The 21,071-nt window shown below is 46.9% G+C and overlaps 1 protein-coding gene across 1 annotated transcript in view; it reads right to left on the bottom strand.

Moving 5' to 3' along the window:
- The window catches only part of TRIP11 (thyroid hormone receptor interactor 11), a 69,338-nt gene that overhangs the window by 17,974 nt on the left and 30,293 nt on the right, over positions 1-21,071 (bottom strand). Inside the window, 2 exon segments of the mRNA XM_044272666.1 lie at positions 18,922-19,021; positions 20,112-20,215. Of these exon segments, the coding sequence (XP_044128601.1) occupies positions 18,922-19,021; positions 20,112-20,215 (204 nt within the window).

Here is a 21,071-nt window from a genome sequence, read left to right on the forward strand (position 1 = left end):
TCAATAGATGGTTCCGCAAAAACGTAACAGATACGGAAGACATACGGATGTATGTGTTCCATTTTTTTTGCCGACGCATTAACTTGAATTGAGCCACGGAATGTGATTTGCGGGCAATATAGGACATGTTCTATCTTTCAACGGAATGGAAAAACGGAAACGGAATGCATACGGAGTACATTCCGTTTTTTTTGCGGACCCATTGAAATTAATGGTTCTGAAAACAGCCTGTAAACGGAAGGAAAAAAAATAAAAAAAACGGTCGTGTGCATGAGGCCTAATATTGATCTCTGGAGTATCCTTGGCTACTACCAAAAATCCTTGGAGGAGGAGGAGCGGGAGTTGGTTTGCTACTATTAATACTACTGCTGCTGCTACAACTACTACTGCTACTAGTACTACTATTACTACTGCTGCTACTAGTACTACTACAGCTGCCATTTCTGCTGCTAATACTTCAGCTGTTACTACAGTTAATACTTCAGCTACTACCGCAACACATTTTGGGGGCTCATCTCATATCCTCTTTAGTGATGGGCAGGTGCAGCACATAAGCAGTTAATACTCTGTGGATGTTTCGGGCCCCTCGTCGTGTGCCCCGACGCTCATTAATCTGCTGACAACCACCACTATTTATATATGATGGAATTTCCCGTCTAGTCACCCTAATGTGTTTGGAATATGGGAACGTTTTATGCAATGTCAACACTCGGCCGCATAATCTCCCAGAGAAAACAATTAGTGCCCGGCGAGGAGCGAGCAGCCGCATCTAATCTAATCAGCACAAATGTATCGAAAAATGGCAGGAAGGGGGCAAGGCTCAAGAACCCACCCAGACCAGGGATGTGCCCCCTGAGCCAGCAGCGCGCTCCCATAAGTGGCAGCGGCTGGAGGGAGTCACCATATGGGTGCACAGGAAAATATCATTCTCTGCTATATTACACTGTATTTCCTATCCCCTATGCAAAACCCAAATCAGATTTCACAGGCTAAGGCCGTGTTCACATTATGTTTTTGTCCCAAGTTTAACGTATACACACAAAACATCCGTCATCTTGGGGTCCAATGTAAAAAAGAACCTGTTTAATGTAACGTATACTTTTTAGGTTGGAGAAAGAAAAAGCAGAGTAGAGTAGAGTACACGTCGGCATCCTTTTTTCAACAATGTTTATGTTAAACATGGGACAATTTTTTTTTACGTGAAAACAGCCTGGATATGAAAAGATACTTATGTTATACCGACTGTACATATATAATTATATACAGGAGATGCCCAGGTTATACCAGCATGGTCCATATCACTATATACAAGATGTATAACTTATACCAGCCGTACATATACAATTATATACAGGAGATACCCAGGTTATACCAGCATGCTCCATACCACTATATACAAGAAGATGTATAACTTAGACCAGCTGTACATATATAATTATATACAGGAGATGCCCGGGTTATACCAGCATGGTCCATATTACTATATACAAGAAGATGTATAACTTATACCAGCCGTACATATATAATTATATACAGGAGATGCCCAGGTTATACCAGGTGTACATATATAATTATATACGGGAGATACCCAGGTTATACCAGCATGGTCCATACCACTATATACAAGAAGATGTATAACTTATACCAGCTGTGTGTATATATATATATATATATATATATATATATATATATATATATATATATACACACACACATATATATATATATATATATATATATATACATATACATATATATACAGGAGATGCCCAGGTTATACCAGCTGTACATATATAGTTATATACAGGATATACCCAGGTTATACCAGCATGCTCCATATCACTATATACAAGAAGATGTATAACTTATACCAGCTGTACATATATAATTATATACAGGAGATGCCCAGGTTATACCAGCATGGTCCATATCACTATATACAGGAGATGCCCAGGTTATACCAGCACGCTCCATACCACTATATACAAGAAGATGTATAACTGATACCAGCTGTACATATATAATTATATACGGGAGATACCCAGGTTATACCAGCATGGTCCATACCACTATATACAAGAAGATGTATAACTTATACCAGCTGTACATATATAATTATATACAGGAGATGCCCAGGTTATACCAGCATGTTCCATAATCACTATATACAAGAAGATGTATGACTTATACCAGCTGTACATATATAATTATATTAGCTCTGAATATATTAAAGGCTATGGACTCCTTCGGGGCACATGGTTTGTTATGATTGTATTTTATTAATTTTGGGCTAAAGATTTTTTTAGTTGGTCTTTATTAAAAATGTTTAGCCGGATTTGAGATACAAGAGTTGAAAAAAAACAAAAACAAAAAAAAATAGTGTCATCAGTTGTCAGCTCATGTGAACCCTTCTCTGAACTCCAGACCTCATAAACACTAATTATACCTAAACTCTTATCAAACTGATAAGAATATGGCTTAAATGAGTGTTTGTGAGGTCAGGAGATCAGAGATAAGGGTTCACATGAGCTGAGAAGTGATATCTTGCAAACTGACCCATTATATTTTTTTTTTAACCCTTGTATCTCGAAAACGACTAAATATTTAAATAAAGACCAACTGAAAAAACTATTTTAGACCAAAAGGAGTGAAATGCAATTATACAAAAATTGCTCCGAAAGTTTCCATAGCCTTTAAGTATTTTGAAAAAGGGTTAATAACTTTCTAACTCACTGTGCGTTTCTTCACCATCTTAGGATCTTCTGGTCAGTGAATAGAAATGTTATTATTAATACAGTGAAGTCTCTGCGAGATGACCACCTATAACTGCAGTGAAAAGTGGTCTTGTAGGGGTGGTCTTCTCAAAGAAGTTGGCCAGTATGCCTCATGTATGAAAGAACTGAAAATCTGTCACAATGTATCTGGTCTGCATAAGGGATGATCCTTCATATAAGCAGGGGTGTTGAAATCGTATCGCCCGACGCCCAGGACATGCAGTTCCAGGCGCCGGGCAGGTAGTTTGTTCAGTAGCTTAGCCCTGCTGCGGGCAAGTAGCAGTGCTGAGATGGCATTGTTTACCGGAGCAGTGGATCGGCGAGAACCTGGGGGCGTGGAGCAGCGGTGACCGAGCTGGGGGCGTGGAGCGGCGGTGACCGAGCTGGGGGCGTAGAGCAGTGACGCAGCCGCGGTGACAGAGCGGGGGGGGGGGGAGGGGTGTAGTGACAGCGTGGGGAAGAAGAAATGACAGAGCTGGAGAGGTGGAGCAATGAAAGGTTCCGTCACGTCTCCGGCTCGCGGGGAGGAGCAGTGACAGCCGTGACAGAGCCAGGGGCATTGATAGAACTCTCAAGTCTGCCAGCATCCCTCAGAGGACCCCCTGAAGGTGAGGGGGGTCCTTTCCATGCCACATCAGCAGCTTATTTGCCTAAACCACCTAGAGGTACGGGTAGTAATGTGCTAAGAGCAAGAGTGTGCACTAAACTAATTGCTGTGATCACATTAAAGGGATTCTGTCACCTCTCATAACCCAAATTCGGATTTTAAACCAGTCATGCTCCACAGATTACCTTGAATCGGCTGTGCTGTTCTATATTGTAATCCGTCCAGTAGTTTTGCAGAAAAACGACTTTTATAAATTTGCAAATTAACCCTGAAGGTGCCAAGAGGGGCGTTATGTTCCCCTTTGTGTGCCCAGTAACGCCCCTCTTACAGTGCCCAAAACGCCTTCCTCCAGAAACCCTAACCGCCCACAGCGTCTCATCCCTCTCCTCCCCCTCCCTGACGGCCGAGCGAAGTCTCGCGCAGACGCAGTACCCACTGAGGGCTGCGCCAGTGCGATTTGCTGGAGAATGAGGGAAGAGCGAGCATCGGACGTCACTAGGATGCACACGGACGTCATCCGAATTTTTCACGGACCGCAAAATGCATACGGTCGTGTGCAAGAGGCCCAAGTCTGAAAGGACACAATAACCCTTTTAACCACTTCAGCCCCGCTAGGTGAAACCCCCTTCATGACCAGAGCACTTTTTACACTTCGGCACTACACTACTTTCACCGTTTATCGCTCGGTCATGCAACTTACCATACAAATGAATTTTACCTCCTTTTCTTCTCACTAATGGAGCTTTCATTTGGTGGTATTTCATTGCTGCTGGCATTTTTACTTTTTTTGTTATTAATCAAAATGTAACGATTTTTTTGCAAAAAAATGACATTTTTCACTTTCAGCTGTAAAATTTTGCAAAAAAAACGACATCCATATATAAATTTTTCGCCAAATTTATTGTTCTACATGTCTTTGATAAAAAAAAAATGTTTGGGCAAAAAAAAAAATGGTTTGGGTAAAAGTTATAGCATTTACAAACTATGGTACAAAAATGTGAATTTCCGCTTTTTGAAACAGCTCTGACTTTCTGAGCACCTGTCATGATTCCTGAGGTTCTACAATGCCCAAACAGTAGAAAAACCCCACAAATGACCCCATTTCGGAAAGTAGACACCCTAAGGTATTCGCTGATGGGCATAGTGAGTTCATAGAACTTTTTATTTTTTGTCACAAGTTAGCGGAAAATGATGATGATTTTTATTTTTATTTTTTTTCTTACAAAGTCTCATATTCCACTAACTTGCGACAAAAAATAAAAAATTCTAGGAACTCGCCATGCCCCTCACGGAATACCTTGGGGTGTCTTCTTTCCAAAATGGGGTCACTTGTGGCGTAGTTATACTGCCCTGGCAATTTAGGGGCCCAAATGTGTGAGAAGAACTTTGCAATCAAAATGTGTAAAAAATGACCGGTGAAATCCAAAAGGTGCACTTTGGAATATGTGCCCCTTTGCCCACCTTGGCAGCAAAAAAGTGTGACACATCTGGTATTGCCGTACTCAGGAGAAGTTGGGGAATGTGTTTTGGGGTGTCATTTTACATATACCCATGCTGGGTGAGAAAAATATCTTGGTCAAATGCCAACTTTGTATAAAAAAATGGGAAAAGTTGTCTTTTGCCAAGATATTTCTCTCACCCAGCATGGTTATATGTAAAATGGCACCCCAAAACACATTCCCCAACTTCTCCTGAGTACGGCGATACCAGATGTGTCACACTTTTTTGCTGCCAAGGTGGGCAAAGGGGCCCATATTCCAAAGTGCACCTTTCAGATTTTGCAGGCCATTTTTTACACATTTTGATTGCAAGGTACTTCTCACACATTTGGGCCCCTAAATTGCCAGGGCAGTATAACTACGCCACAAGTGACCCCATTTTGGAAAGAAGACACCCCAAGGTATTCCGTGAGGGGCATGGCGAGTTCCTAGAATTTTTTATTTTTTGTCACAAGTTAGCGGAAAATGATGATTTTTATTTTTTTCTCTTTTTTCCTTACAAAGTCTCATATTTCACTAACTTGCGACAAAAAATAAAAAATTCTAGGAACTCGCCATGCCCCTCACGGAATACCTTGGGGTGTCTTCTTTCCAAAATGGGGTCACTTGTGGCGTAGTTATACTGCCCTGGCAATTTAGGGGCCCAAATGTGTGAGAAGAACTTTGCAATCAAAATCTGTAAAAAATGGCCTGCAAAATCTGAAAGGTGCACTTTGGAATATGTGCCCCTTTGCCCACCTTGGCAGCAAAAAAGTGTGACACATCTGGTATCGCCGTACTCAGGAGAAGTTGGGGAATGTGTTTTGGGGTGTTATTTTACATATACCCATGCTGGATGAGAGAAATATCTTGGCAAAAGACAACTTTTCCCATTTTTTTATACAAAGTTGGCATTTGACCAAGATATTTTTCTCACCCAGCATGGGTATATGTAAAATGACACCCCAAAACACATTCCCCAACTTCTCCTGAGTACGGCGATACCAGATGTGTCACACTTTTTTGCTGCCAAGGTGGGCAAAGGGGTACATATTCCAAAGTGCACCTTTCGGATTTCACCGGTCATTTTTTACACATTTTGATTGCAAAGTTCTTCTCACACATTTGGGCCCCTAAATTGCCAGGGCAGTATAACTACGCCACAAGTGACCCCATTTTGGAAAGAAGACACCCCAAGGTATTCTGTGAGGGGCATGGCGAGTTCCTAGAATTATTTTTTTTTTGTCGCAAGTTAGTGGAATATGAGACTTTGTAAGGAAAAAAGAAAAAAAAAGAAAAATCATCATTTTCCGCTAACTTGTGACAAAAAATAAAAAATTCTAGGAACTCGCCATGCCCCTCACGGAATACCTTGGGGTGTCTTCTTTCCAAAATGGGGTCACTTGTGGCGTAGTTATACTGCCCTGGCAATTTAGGGGCCCAAATGTGTGAGAAGTACCTTGCAATCAAAATCTGTAAAAAATGGCCTGTGAAATCTGAAAGGTGCACTTGGAATATGTGCCCCTTTGCCCACCTTGGCTGCAAAAAAGTGTCACACATCTGGTATCGCCGTACTCAGGAGAAGTTGGGGAATGTGTTTTGGGGTGTCATTTTACATATACCCATGCTGGGTGATAGAAATATCTTGGCAAAAGACAACTTTTCCTATTTTTTTATACAAAGTTGGCATTTGACCAAGATATTTCTCTCACCCAGCATGGGTATATGTAAAATGACACCCCAAAACACATTCCCCAACTTCTCCTGAGTACGGCGATACCAGATGTGTCACACTTTTTTGCAGCCTAGATGCGCAAAGGGGCCCAAATTCCTTTTAGGAGGGCATTTTTAGACATTTGGATCCCAGACTTCTTCTCACACTTTCGGGCCCCTAAAAAGCCAGGGCAGTATAAATACCCCACATGTGACCCCACTTTGGAAAGAAGACACCCCAAGGTATTCAATGAGGGGCCTGGCGAGTTCCTAGAAATTTTTATTTTTTGCATATGTTAGCGGAAATTGATTTTTTTGGTTTTTTTCTCACAAAGTCTCACTTTCCGCTAACTTAGGACAAAAATTTCAATCTTTCATGGACTCAATATGCCCCTCAGCGAATACCTTGGGGTGTCTTCTTTCCGAAATGGGGTCACATGTGGGGTATTTATACTGCCCTGGCTTTTTAGGGGCCCTAAAGCGTGAGAAGAAGTCTGGAATATAAATGTCTAAAAATGTTTACGCATTTGGATTCCGTGAGGGGTATGGTGAGTTCATGTGAGATTTTATTTTTTGACACAAGTTAGTGGAATATGAGACTTTGTAAGAAAAAACAAAAAAAAAATAAAAAATTCCGCTAACTTGTGCCAAAAAAAATGTCTGAATGGAGCCTTACAGGGGGGGGGTGATCAATGACAGGGGGGGTGATCAATGACAGGGGGGTGATCAATGACAGGGGGGTAATCACCCATATAGACTCCCGGATCACCCCCCTGTCATTGATCACCCCCCTGGTAAGGCTCCATTCAGACGTCCGTATAATTTTTACGGATCCATGGATCGGATCCGCAAAACACATGCGGACGTCTGAATGGAGCCTTACAGGGGGGTTATCAATGACAGGGGGTGATCAGGGTGATCACCCCCCTGTCACTGATCACCCCCCCTGTAAGGCTCCATTCAGACATCCGCATGATTTTTTACGGATCCATGGATACATGGATCGGATCCACAAAAAACATGCGGACGTCTGAATGGAGCCTTACAGGGGGGTTATCAATGACAGGGGGTGATCAGGGTGATCACCCCCCTGTAACGGATCACCCCCCCTGTAAGGCTCCATTCAGACATCCGCATGATTTTTTACGGATCCATGGATACATGGATCGGATCCACAAAAAACATGCGGACGTCTGAATGGAGCCTTACAGGGGGGTTATCAATGACAGGGGGTGATCAGGGTAATCAGGGTGATCACCCCCCTGTCACGGATCACCCCCCCTGTAAGGCTCCATTCAGACATCCGCATGATTTTTTACGGATCCATGGATACATGGATCGGATCCACAAAAAACATGCGGACGTCTGAATGGAGCCTTACAGGGGGGTTATCAATGACAGGGGGTGATCAGGGTGATCAGCCCCCTGTCACGGATCACCCCCCCTGTAAGGCTCCATTCAGACATCCGCATGATTTTTTACGGATCCATGGATACATGGATCGGATCCACAAAAAACATGCGGACGTCTGAATGGAGCCTTACAGGGGGGTTATCAATGACAGGGGGTGATCAGGGTGATCACCCCCCTGTCACGGATCACCCCCCCTGTAAGGCTCCATTCAGACATCCGCATGATTTTTTACGGATCCATGGATACATGGATCGGATCCACAAAAAACATGCGGACGTCTGAATGGAGCCTTACAGGGGGGTTATCAATGACAGGGGGTGATCAGGGTAATCAGGGTGATCACCCCCCTGTCACGGATCACCCCCCCTGTAAGGCTCCATTCAGACATCCGCATGATTTTTTACGGATCCATGGATACATGGATCGGATCCACAAAAAACATGCGGACGTCTGAATGGAGCCTTACAGGGGGGTTATCAATGACAGGGGGTGATCAGGGTGATCACCCCCCTGTCACGGATCACCCCCCCTGTAAGGCTCCATTCAGACATCCGCATGATTTTTTACGGATCCATGGATACATGGATCGGATCCACAAAAAACATGCGGACGTCTGAATGGAGCCTTACAGGGGGGTTATCAATGACAGGGGGTGATCAGGGTAATCAGGGTGATCACCCCCCTGTCACGGATCACCCCCCCTGTAAGGCTCCATTCAGACATCCGCATGATTTTTTACGGATCCATGGATACATGGATCGGATCCACAAAAAACATGCGGACGTCTGAATGGAGCCTTACAGGGGGGTTATCAATGACAGGGGGTGATCAGGGTAATCAGGGTGATCACCCCCCTGTCACGGATCACCCCCCCTGTAAGGCTCCATTCAGACATCCGCATGATTTTTTACGGATCCATGGATACATGGATCGGATCCACAGAACGCATGCGGACGTCTGAATGGAGCCTTACAGGGGGGTTATCAATGACAGGGGGTGATCAGGGTAATCAGGGTGATCACCCCCCTGTCACGGATCACCCCCCCTGTAAGGCTCCATTCAGACATCCGCATGATTTTTTACGGATCCATGGATACATTGATCGGATCCACAAAAAACATGCGGACGTCTGAATGGAGCCTTACAGGGGGGTGATCAATGACAGGGGGTGATCAGGGAGTGTATATGGGTGATCACCCCCCTGTAAGGCTCCATTCAGACGTCCGCATGTGTTTTGCGGATCCGATCCATGTATCCATGGATCCGTAAAAATCATGCGGACGTCTGAATGGAGCCTTACAGGGGGGTGATCAGTGACAGGGGGGTGATCAATGACAGGGGGTGATCAGGGAGTGTATATGGGTGATCACCCGCCTGTCATTGATCACCCCCCTGTAAGGCTCCATTTAGACGTCCGTATGCGTTTTGCGGATCCGATCCATGTATCCGTGTATCCGTAAAAATCATACGGACGTCTGAACGGAGCCTGACAGGGGGGTGATCAATGACAGGGCGGTGATCAATGACAGGGGGGTGATCAGGGAGTTTATATGGGGTGATCATGGGTGATCAGGGGTTTATAAGGGGTTAATAAGTGACGGGGGGGGGGGGTGTAGTGTAGTGTGGTGTTTGGTGCGACTGTACTGACCTACCTGAGTCCTCTGGTGGTCGATCCTAACAAAAGGGACCACCAGAGGACCAGGTAGGAGGTATATTAGACGCTGTTATGAAAACAGCGTCTAATATACCTGTTAGGGGTTAAAAAATTCGGATCTCCAGCCTGCCAGCGAACGATCGCCGCTGGCATGCTGGAGATCCACTCGCTTACCTTCCGTTCCTGTGAGCGCGCGCGCCTGTGTGCGCGCGTTCACAGGAAATCTCGCGTATCGCGAGATGACGCGTATATGCGTGACTGTGCGCAGCGCTGCCACCTCCGGAACGCACATGTGCGTTAGGCGGTCCGGAGGTGGTTAAGCAGTGCATGTTGATCAGCAGGTCTGTGAACAGTACCGTACCAGGAGCTTTTAAATTTACTTTTTAACTAGGCAAACAGCACCTGCAATGACTGAAAAATTGGATTTTTTGTACTCACCGTAAAATCCTTTTCTCGTAGTAGGCATTGGGGGACACAGCACCATGGGTATATGTCCAACTACCACTAGGAGGCACTAGACACAAAAAGTGTTGGCTCCTCCCAGGTGGGCTATACCCTCTCCACAGGCACGAGGCTATTCAGTTTGTACCAAAAGCAGTAGGAGAGAGAAGAAAAGCAAGGAACCAACAACTCCCGTACCGGGAAAGATCAAGAGACCAGCCCGGAGAAGCGGAAGAAAAAACATAGGGAGGGATCTGTGTCCCCCAATGCCTACTACGAGAAAAGGATTTTACGGTGAGTACAAAAAATCCAATTTTCTCGTGCATGGCATTGGGGGACACAGCACCATGGGACGTCCCAAAGCAGTCCCTGAGGGAGGGAAAAGAAGAGACGCGCCACCGGTTGGGCATACAGGTGCAGGAGAACCATGTGACCCAACGGGAAAAAACACGAGATGGGCAAGAGGTTCCATAACAAGGAAGAAACCTCAGAAGAAGCAGGGAAGACTGCCAGCACCCCAGGACAAATGACTGGAAGAAAATCCCAAATGCAAGAAGGTGGCAAAAGGAAACAGAGCGCAGCCAAGGGCTGGAGAAAAAATTAGGACAGCACCGCGTGGTGAAACTACCCAACGCTCTACATTGTTCCAGACCCAAAAAAACCTGTGGCCATCCCCTGAAAGGCCAGGGGAGAAAAGAAACAGGGAAGCACTGAAAACCAAACGAGTGGGGGAGCCATAGCAAGGCTCACATGTGAAGGGAGGGGACTCCCCTCACCGCAAGGCCAGGAAAGAAGCTGAGCGCCCCATGTAAAGGTGAAAACCCAAGGCTGCTAGAGGAAACCGCCAACCCTGGAGAAGGAGGGGGTTGTAGGTAAAAAACCAGGAAAAGAACGATAGCTCCAGCGTCCCCAAAAACAGGAGACGAGGCGCAAGCCTCCGAAAACAAGATATCACCGTGAAGCGTAAGACCAGAGGAAACACTGGGCATGTGAAGTAGCATGGAAAAAAGAAGCCAGATACAGGCCAGGCAACCTCGGCAGGACACACTGGACTGAGAGACATGGGAGTAGAAGGAGAGCACTCCAAAAAACCTAAAGAGGAAAGGTCCTACAACAGGAGGAGGTCCCTCCCGAAGGAGACCATACGGTGGAACTGCAAACCGCAGCACTAAACCACTCAATACCAGGTACTTGACGTGGGAGGCTGGAAAAAGAGACACAAATCCCAAGAGGACCTCAAATGAACAGGGACAGGGACTCCAGAAAGGAGTACCCAGTATGGGCTCACAAGGAACCAGAAGCTGAACCACCAGAAGACAACGCAAGCCAGAATATCCAGGAAAGGCGAAAAGAAACCACCATAGGGGAAGGGGCATAGGCCATGGACAACTAGCCGTACCAAGAATATTGACCAGCAAACCTTAAACATTGTCCCAGAGAGGGCAAGTACAGCAGCTCGGGATGTACCACAAAACGACAGACATCCATATGCATAAGGAATGCAGAAGTCGCCATGAAAAAACCGGGGTAGCCTACATAGAAATGTAGAAACCAGCTGCGACCGGCATACAGAAAACTTCCAGGGGGGAGAAAGCACCAGACAGGTGCAGACGACGGCAAGGTCCAAGAGGACTGCCCCTCCGCCATGTAGCACAACTAAGCAGAAAATACAAGGGAATACCGAAAACACCTGGACCCAAAAGGAACTACGGGGCCCTGTCCGATACCAGAGCAAGCAGCTGAAAATTCAGACAGGTGTGTGTGGCGCTCAGAGGTCCTGTCCTTGACCCATCAGGGAGGACGTCCAGCAATGATAAAAGCCGTGGACCCAGAAGGATTCCGTGTGGCGGACATCCAGCGATGACAGAAAACCGCAGCCGCGGCCGATGCCACCAGCTACGTGTCCAAACAAGGTAGAAGATCCAGTGGAGATCCTTGTACTTCACCAGGAATGGGCCGCTCAGCAATTAGGAAACAACGCGAGTACTCCCCTATAACATGGGGTAACGCGGAGCACAGCATACCGTAGTACCGTAAAGAGAAGGCAAGAGCAACTACAGCACGAAGGCCAACAACCACCTGGCCACGGAGTAGGGAGCGTGGTTGAATGAGGACCACCCGCCGGATCAGACAGATCAGTCATATACTGGAGCTACCAGAAGTAGCAGTAGACCGACAAGGTGGGGGTTGGGCTGGCCCACACCTGCCAGACATGGAAACCATGCACACGCTGAACGAAGGGGGCCTGGTGCAGACAGTGCCTTGAGAGGTAGAAGGAGACCAATGAGCGCGACAGTAAAGGAGTGGCAGATGTATGGAAGAACCAAATGGATGGAACCAACATCCGCAGCACAGATTAGAACCCGTGGGCAGAAAACACCCAGTGATACAGAAACTGTCTGAGCTACAGACCGCACCACAGGGCCCAGCGCTTGGGGTACTACAAACACACGCCTAAAATATGGGGAAAGTGGCTGCATGTTGCCAACTAAGGAGAGTGGAAACATAGCCACAGCATCTGGGAATGAGACAGCATACGGAGGGTACAGGTACACAACCTGTAAAGTAGAAATATGGCTGTGTTAGAGGAACTACATTTAAGATCGAAGCAATGTGGCCGCATGGTGCACCCTAGACCCAGAGAGGTGCAACAGCAACCGCGTTAACAATGGAACCCAGTAGGGCCGCACGGTACCACAAAGAACAAGACAGGTGCACACCACAATCAGGTAGGTGCAATGGCAACAGAAACAGGGCCGCATAGCACACCCTAGAAGCCAGACAGGTTGAACGGCTGCAGCATCGGAGACGGTTCAGGGACTCTACCCATGAAGGGAGTAAGATGGCCGTTTGGTGCACACTATGATGAGGTAGGTGCAATGGCCACGGCAATAGGAGGAGGCCTCAATATCTCGTCCTGTAAGGAGAGAAAATGCCACATGGAACACCATAAAGCCGGACAGGAGGAACGGCTACCGCATCCGGAGATGGCTCAGGTACTCCACCTGTTAAGGGATCAAGGCGGCAGGGAACAGACAGGTAACTGAACCGGACAGGGGCAATTCTACGGCAATTGAAAGTGGCCTCTATATTCCGCCCGTAGGGAGAAATGTTGCCGCATGGAACACAACAGAGCCCGCCAGAGGTATCGGCTACAGCACCGGTGATGGCGTAGGTACTCTACCTGTGAAGGAAGCAAATTGGCTGGGAACAGACAGGCGCAATTGCAGCGGCAATTAAAGGCAGCCTGTATATCTCGCCAGGAAGGGAGAAATAGTGTCACATGGAACACCATAGCGCCAAGCCAGGGGAATCGGCTACAGCATCAGGAGATGGTGTAGGTACTCCACCTATGACAGGAGCAAAGTGGCTGGGAACAGACAGGTGCAATTGCAACGGCAATTGAAGCGACCTGTATATCTCACCCGGAAGGGAGAAATAGTGCTGTATGGAACACCATAGAGCCAGCCAGGAGTAATGGCTCCTGTAGGTACACTACCTAAGAAAAAGGGGCAAGGCGGCTGTACAATTGCTCTGAACTCACCAACCTACAGGAGGCGATAGCCGAGCTAACCGCTTGCCCAGAACAGGAACTCCCTGTAATGAGGTAGAGTGGCGAACACCAACACCAGGATGGGAACCCCACGGAAACACTCTCAAATGTGTAGAGGATAGCCCCTGGTATAGGGGAACCAGGAAGGCTTGTCAGGGACAGCCTATGGCAGTGGTGCAGGAACCCCCCTGTTAAGGAGAAGGCGTACGTATCAGACACCGGGTAGGTGACTCAGTATGCTAAACACGGGGACGGCTGCCTTACCTGTGCGGTTGAATACCTGTGCGGTCAGGGGAGCACCATCCGAAAATCCACTAGAGGGGATACCAACCCTGTTTAGGTAGGAGAGGTTCCTCCGTGCACGTAGTCTTGACCTCCCAGAGGGCTTCTATATGGAGGAAGACCGCCTGATGCTCTGTTCCGAGGGAATCGGTGCAGAGGTGTCCCCAGAGGCAACGGATGGGGTGACAGGAAGGATTCGTCACCAGCCTCAGGCCTGTCCTGGGGGGGATCCGAGGATGCCGAGGAGGGGTGGGACCCCGTTGAGACCACCCGAGGGTGTACTGTGAGCTACCCCTCGCCGAACCCGGGTGCAGGTACCCCTAACTGAGCATGCCCCATCTGCAGGGAGGACCCTGGGAGGGCAGAGGTGGCCGCAATTTGGGTTGGTAGCGTTCCAGCGACACTGCCAGGGAGAGTCGGCCAAGGTTCCCATGGCATTGACACGGAGGGACCCATTCATGGGGAACCTACACAAAAAGATTGTTCAGGGAAAACAATGGGATCTGGGAAGAGGTACTGCACACCAGCAGGGACAGGATGACCACATGGCAGCCATTGTAGACAGCGGACGCACGTGAAAACACGTGGCGACCGAGGAGCTGTTGGGAGAAGAGATGCTCAAAAAGCAGCCAGCAGAGGCTGTCTATCCTGACCCGGACGCAGTGTTCCCCCAAAGAGGTGCAGCAGCAGCTGTTCCCCAAAAAAGAGGTGGTCAGTAGGGCTGCAGGGGACATGAAGCAATCGAGGGGTTAACCACCCCCTCCAACAGAAAAAACATGTTAGCCCAGGAAAGGGTGAGGAGATAGCTCCTCCCGAGGGCCGGGCGGGGCTCAGAAAAGCCCGGGAAGCAAGGGGGAGGGGCCGGGAAGATTGCGGCCTAGCAGGCCCAAAAGCCGGGGCCTCGATTTATGAGGTGGCCGGGAACGGAGCAAGGGGGGCGGGGCGAACCGCGGCCGACAGAGGGCCCACCGAACCATAAAAATAGGTGAGTAGGGTAGGGGGGGAGAAGCGACACCTGGGGATAGGCAGATCAGGGCAAACAGAGCACCTGGGAGCCGGGGACAGGCCATAGAAGATGAGGCCTAGTCCCGGCAGAAGCCGGGGACTAAAGTAGCGGGGAAGCCAGGGAGAGACTGTGGCCAGGGAGGAGAGAAAAGACCAACCGAGGGGGAAAAGAAGGGAGGAAAAAAATGAATATAACCCCCCCAGGAGGGGGAGGGGGTTGGCTAGGAGGAACGAAGAGGCTCCCCAGGACCCCCAGCTAAGGTGGATCCCATCCCCCTGGCCACAGAAGGGAACCTAACCCTGGGGCAGGGACACAGGATCCGATATACTCACCATCCGATGTCTTCGGGCGCAGCACGGTCACCCCTTCGGCAGACTCAACACGGGAACCGTGGGAATGCCGGCAAGCCACTGCGGATGCAGTCCGTGGGGACTGGGTGACCGGCGATGGTACCGAAGTACGCGCCCGCAGGGGGGGCAACTAAAGTGGAACACGATGGAGCCCCAGCCTGCAGCAGGTATAACGGTGGAAAAAAAAAAACCGACCTGCGGAAGAGAGAAAAAAAGAATAAAAATAAACAGCAGAACCTGCAAAAAAGCAGGACAGGTCTGCCTCCTACGGACACTAGACTAAAACTGGGTAGCCTCGTGCCTGTGGAGAGGGTATAGCCCACCTGGGAGGAGCCAACACTTTTTGTGTCTAGTGCCTCCTAGTGGTAGTTGGACATATACCCATGGTGCTGTGTCCCCCAATGCCATGCACGAGAAAAAAAGGTGTCAAGAATTTGCAGCAAATGGTCTAAATTGGCCTTTTCAATCATTAGGGCGGAAACAGCTTAAACCAGGAACACACTACAAATCAGACAGCAACTGCACATATGTCATTTAGTGCGAATTGGAAAATTATTAAAGGAGTTGACAAGGGAGGTAACATTTTTAGTACAGTGCTCAGGGTGGTTTAAAAAGAATCAATACTCACCACCACTGATCCCCTGCCGCTCCCATTTCAATGGTTAATGGGTCCCCACTGGTCTCGGGCAGCTCAGTCAATCACTGGCCGAGAAAAGTTTAGCGCCACGGCTAGTGATTGGCTGAGCAGGCTTCTCCTGGCATTTCCCGATTGTGGAGACTGGAGCATTAAGTAGAGACCAGTGGAAACCCAGTTGGAACGGGAACATCAGGGATTGAGGGACGGTGAGTTTTGATTCTTTAATTCAAAACCACTTTAAACACTTTACTAAAAAATGTTCACTGCCCTGGACAACCCCTTTAAACATTTTGTACTCAGTACTTAAAAGGGACAGCAATAGGTTGGATAATAAAAAAAAAAAAAAAAAATTAAAACTCACTAGTTGAATCCCACATCACTCCTGCACTGATCCTTCCTTATTTTCCTGGTGCTGTACATTCACATGATGTGAGTCTACGGTCACGTGCTGCACATGCTGGCATCACCAATGATTGTCTGCAATGGTCACACGGACATATTCCAGGTCATCACTTCAGGAAAGTAAAAACTGCTGGGGACAACAGCATCAGCGCTGGAGTGACCGGGAATTAAAGGTGAGCGAGTTTATTTTATTTTTTTTATATTTCCTGCACTTAATTTCTTTTGAATTAAAGTCCTTGAAAATTCCTTTAATTACTAATTAACCTGATTTATTGATCCAATGAGTTATTCTGATTGGAGTCGGGAAGGAATTTTTTATTCCCCTAAAGTGGGGAAAATTGGCTTCTACCTCACAGTTTTGTTTTTTTTTTTGCCTTCCTCTGGATCAAATTGCAGGATAACAGGCCAAACTGGATGAACAGATGTCTTTTTTCGGCCTTATGTACTATGTTACAGTAATGAAGGTCCTGAGTACTGATCATGTGCAATCAGCACTGCAGAAACTGGGGAACATGGACAAGAACATATGCAGAATACAGGCTCCTTGAAGTGGATGAGATTAGGGAAGCCATTAAACAATGGTGCATTAATACTCTACAGGCTTATTTTATTCACTACATACATCCACCTCCTGCTCCTTTGGCTGTTCTCCTTTCTCATGCCAATGATATGCAAATGGAGGGACTCCCAGCACTGGTTGTGCGATTTCTTGGCTCTGTCCTGCTTCCTCTCGATCATTCTGCAAGGTATCTTTCCCATTATATCTCCAGTCTGAGTGTCTGGAGCTGGATAACCTATCACCACGTGACCTACGACTATAAGATCTCTCAGCCCGAGAGCGACCATTGAACTTGTAAGCTCAGTTCTTTGCCCTTAGAAAGATCCTTTGATTCGGGATGATTTACTTTGTTGGATGGGTGAGGGGAGCCCATCCATGGGAGAATGTTTGGAGAAGCTCCATTAGGGATCTCAGAGGGAATGTTAGGAGTCTGCACTTTTTCAGCGGAGACGCCTCTGGTTCTGTTTCTGAGGCAGAAGGGTCCATTGACTGGGATAATGTATCTGTTCTTGGGGGACCAGAAGGTGTGTATGAAGGAAGGTCAGTATGGACTGGTCACTGAAGAGGGGGGGCCTTTGGGGATGGGGCTTAATTCAGAGGCACTTGAGGTGTTGGAAACAAAAGAAACCAGGCAGCGAGGGGGTAAGCGGCAAAGTTTGAGACTCGTTAGTCACATCAGTTCGTTGTGAGGGAAAACTGGAGTCCAAGGTCTGCTGGGAACTTGATCGGATTTGCGATGTAGGAGTGCTGAATTCACACGTATGTGGAACACGGTCCGTGAGATCCCGGCCTGGAGTCCTGCTGAGTGCAGGAGCGCATGGCGTCATTGGTTGCTATGACGCTGAGGGCTTCGTGCCGCCGCTGTACAGTAATACACCCATATGATCTATACAAGTGTATTACTGTACAGCAGCGGCGGCACGAAGTGCACGGCATCATAGCAACCAATAACGCCGTGCGCACCTGCACTCAGCAGGACTCCAGGCCGGGATCTCATGGACGTGTGAATTCAGAAGCAGACTGCTGGAAGCAGTAGGATTTAAGTATTGATTTGCCCTATCTCTTGTACACCCTGGGGTGTCGGTCATGTGTTATAACATAATCGACCAGATCCCTACCCCATATTTAGGCTACTGATGTTTATTTACTTTTTATTATTCTGGATGTGAGTTGCTAGCGTTATCATATATTTAATCAAACTTAGTAAATATATTTATTCACATAGCCTGCGTAAGGGTACTTTCACACTAGCGTTATTCTTTTCCGGCACAGAGTTCCGTCCTAGGGGCTCTATACCGGAAAAGAACTGATCAGTTTTATCCTAATGCATTCTGAATGGAGAGCAATCCCTTCAGGATGCATCAGGACGTCTTCAGTTCAGTCTTTTTGCCATTTCAGGACGGAGATAATACCGCAGCATGCTGCAGTTTTCCCTCCGGCCAAAAAGACTGAACACTTGCCGGAATGCCGGATCTGTCTGACAAATGCAATCAGTTTGCATACGTTTTGCCGGCGACAGAACTGCCTGCCGGAATCCTCTGCCGCAAGTGTGAAAGTAGCCCAAGTCTATTCATTCTCATATCTGTTGAATTTGCATTATGTTACACCTTGTGAGCGTAAAGTTATCACAGCACAAATCTCCATGTTCTGATAGTTTGGTACACAGTATCAGCGCATGAAGTTTTCCCTCATTTTGGAGATGAGAAGATGCAGATCTAAGAGGTGAAGATGAATGGAGACTCAATGAAATCATGAACAAGAAACTGGAAAAGACCGAAACACAAGATGGAACGTTCTAGGTTAACACAGGTCACACAGGAGCCTGGAGCCATGTGGACTAGACAAGCGGTTACTATACACACATTATACAATAGGTCTGAACTACTTGCTGCTGATGGAATCAGACACTACATGAATAAGCGGTGAATTTCACCTGCAGTAGCACTTCTAACCACACCAGCAATCCAGGCTTTCCATTAATACCTATGCAACAGCGCCCCAATTAATCTGGCTAAGACAAGCATTTAGAAACATGTATCTCAATGCACTCACCTTGCCGCTTCAGCTCCTCTATCTGCTCCTCTTTCAGGTCCAGCTGCTCAGCAAGCCGGGAGGCTGCCTCCAGCGCGCTGTTTGCTTCATCTAACCTTTCCTACAACAGAGGATGAAGATTTCATTTATTAATTCCTTGCAGCCGCAGCCTAAAGTATTGGGCAAAACCTATACAACACAGCTGGTAATTGTCTAATAACAGAAACTCAGATTATTGGTGCGAATGTGAAGCAATTGCTGAACTGGCAATTTGGGGTTAATATGACTGGCGAGAACAGGCTCACAGCAGCAAACTGCTTTCATATTGCCATAGAAGATAACAAACAAGAGTTTACACCTTAAAGAATACACACAAAAATTCTATCAAATACTTATCCTGTACTGATCCTGAGTTACATCCTGTATTATACTCCAGAGCTGCACTCACTATTCTGCTGGTGCATTCACTGTGTACATGCATTACCTATCCTGTACTGATCCTGAGTTACATCCTGTATTATACTCCAGAGCTGCACTCACTATTCTGCTGGTGCAGTCAATGTGTACATACATTACATATCCTGTACTGATCCTGAGTTACATCCTGTATTATAATCCAGAGCTGCACTCACTATTCTGCTGGTGCAGTCACTATGTACATACATTACTTATCCTGTACTGATCCTGAGTTACATCCTGTATTATACTCCAGAGCTGCACTCACTATTCTGCTGGTGCAGTCAATGTGTACATACATTATATTACTTATCCTGTACTGATCCTGAGTTACATCCTGTATTATACTCCAGAGCTGCACTCACTATTCTGCTGGTGGAGTCACTGTGTACATACATTACTTATCCTGCACTCATCCTCAGTTACATCCTGTATTATACTCCAGAGCTTCACTCACTATTCTGCTGGTGCAGTCACTGTGTACATACATTACTTATCCTGTACTGATCCTGAGTTACATCCTGTATTATACTCCAGAGCTGCACTCACTATTCTGCTGGTGCAGTCACTGTGTACATACATTACTTATTCTGCACTGATCCTCAGTTACATCCTGTATTATACTCCAGAGCTGCACTCACTATTCTGCTGGTGCAATCACTGTGTATACGGTATACATTACTTTGGCTCTGGTAGTCGTAATGAAGGGACCTCTGGTCTGGCCTTTCGATCTCTGGTCATACATGTGTTCTCACCTGGAGCGACACCACCTTATCTTCTAGTTTTTCCACCTTCTGCCTGAACTCTGCGTTCTGCTTCTTGTTTCTGTCTAGCTCTGCTGCATACGTGGCTTTCTCCTCTGGAAAAATGAAAAGACGGTGGTCACCATATAAACCACATGTAATGTTATACATTGTAGCTGCTAACTGGGAATATATACTCCGGGAGTGTTATTCATTTTGAAAGGGTTTTCCGAGACATTTTTACAGATGATATATCCTCAGGATAGGTCATCAGTATTTAATTAGTGGGGGTCCGACACCCAGGACCCCAGCCGATCAGCTGTTTGAAAAGCCAGCGGCACCCGCAGTAGAGCTGCGGCCTTCTCTCTGCTCACCAAATACAGCACCGTGCAGTGTAGAGCGGTTGTGCTCGATATTGCAGCTCACCCCCACTCACTTCTAGGGAGCTGAGCTGCGCCTAGGCCAAGTGACCGATCATCGTGATGTCACTGGCCTAGGGAAAGCTGTGCGAAAGTGGCAGTGCTACTGCGAGCCCCGACACCTTCTCAAACAGCTGATCGGCAGGGGTTCCGAGTGTCAAATCAAATACTGATGACCTATCAGGAAAAATATCTAGGAAAACCCATTAAAATACCGCAAGGGCCCTGTAGTGGATGTTTTTATAATTATATAGAATTTAAAAAAAAAATAAAAAATTAATATTTTATTGTATTTAATAATGTGCGTATGGGATCTTTTACAGGAAATCTGTTTGTTGCCAGCTATTGGAGAGTGCCAGTCTAGTACTACATACTGCATCATTAATTAGGCTAGGGCTACACGACGATATTTGTCGCAGTAATATCGTATGACATTTTATAATGCTAGTCTACGGTGTCACAATGTGACATGTTGCAACACGACATACAAAAAAGCCATTCAACATGGATTTGTGCGAGACTGTTACCATAGACTAGCTTTATAAAGTATGTC

This window comes from Bufo gargarizans, chromosome 11 (assembly GCF_014858855.1).
Source record: "Bufo gargarizans isolate SCDJY-AF-19 chromosome 11, ASM1485885v1, whole genome shotgun sequence".
Classification (NCBI taxonomy): Eukaryota; Metazoa; Chordata; class Amphibia; order Anura; family Bufonidae; genus Bufo; species Bufo gargarizans.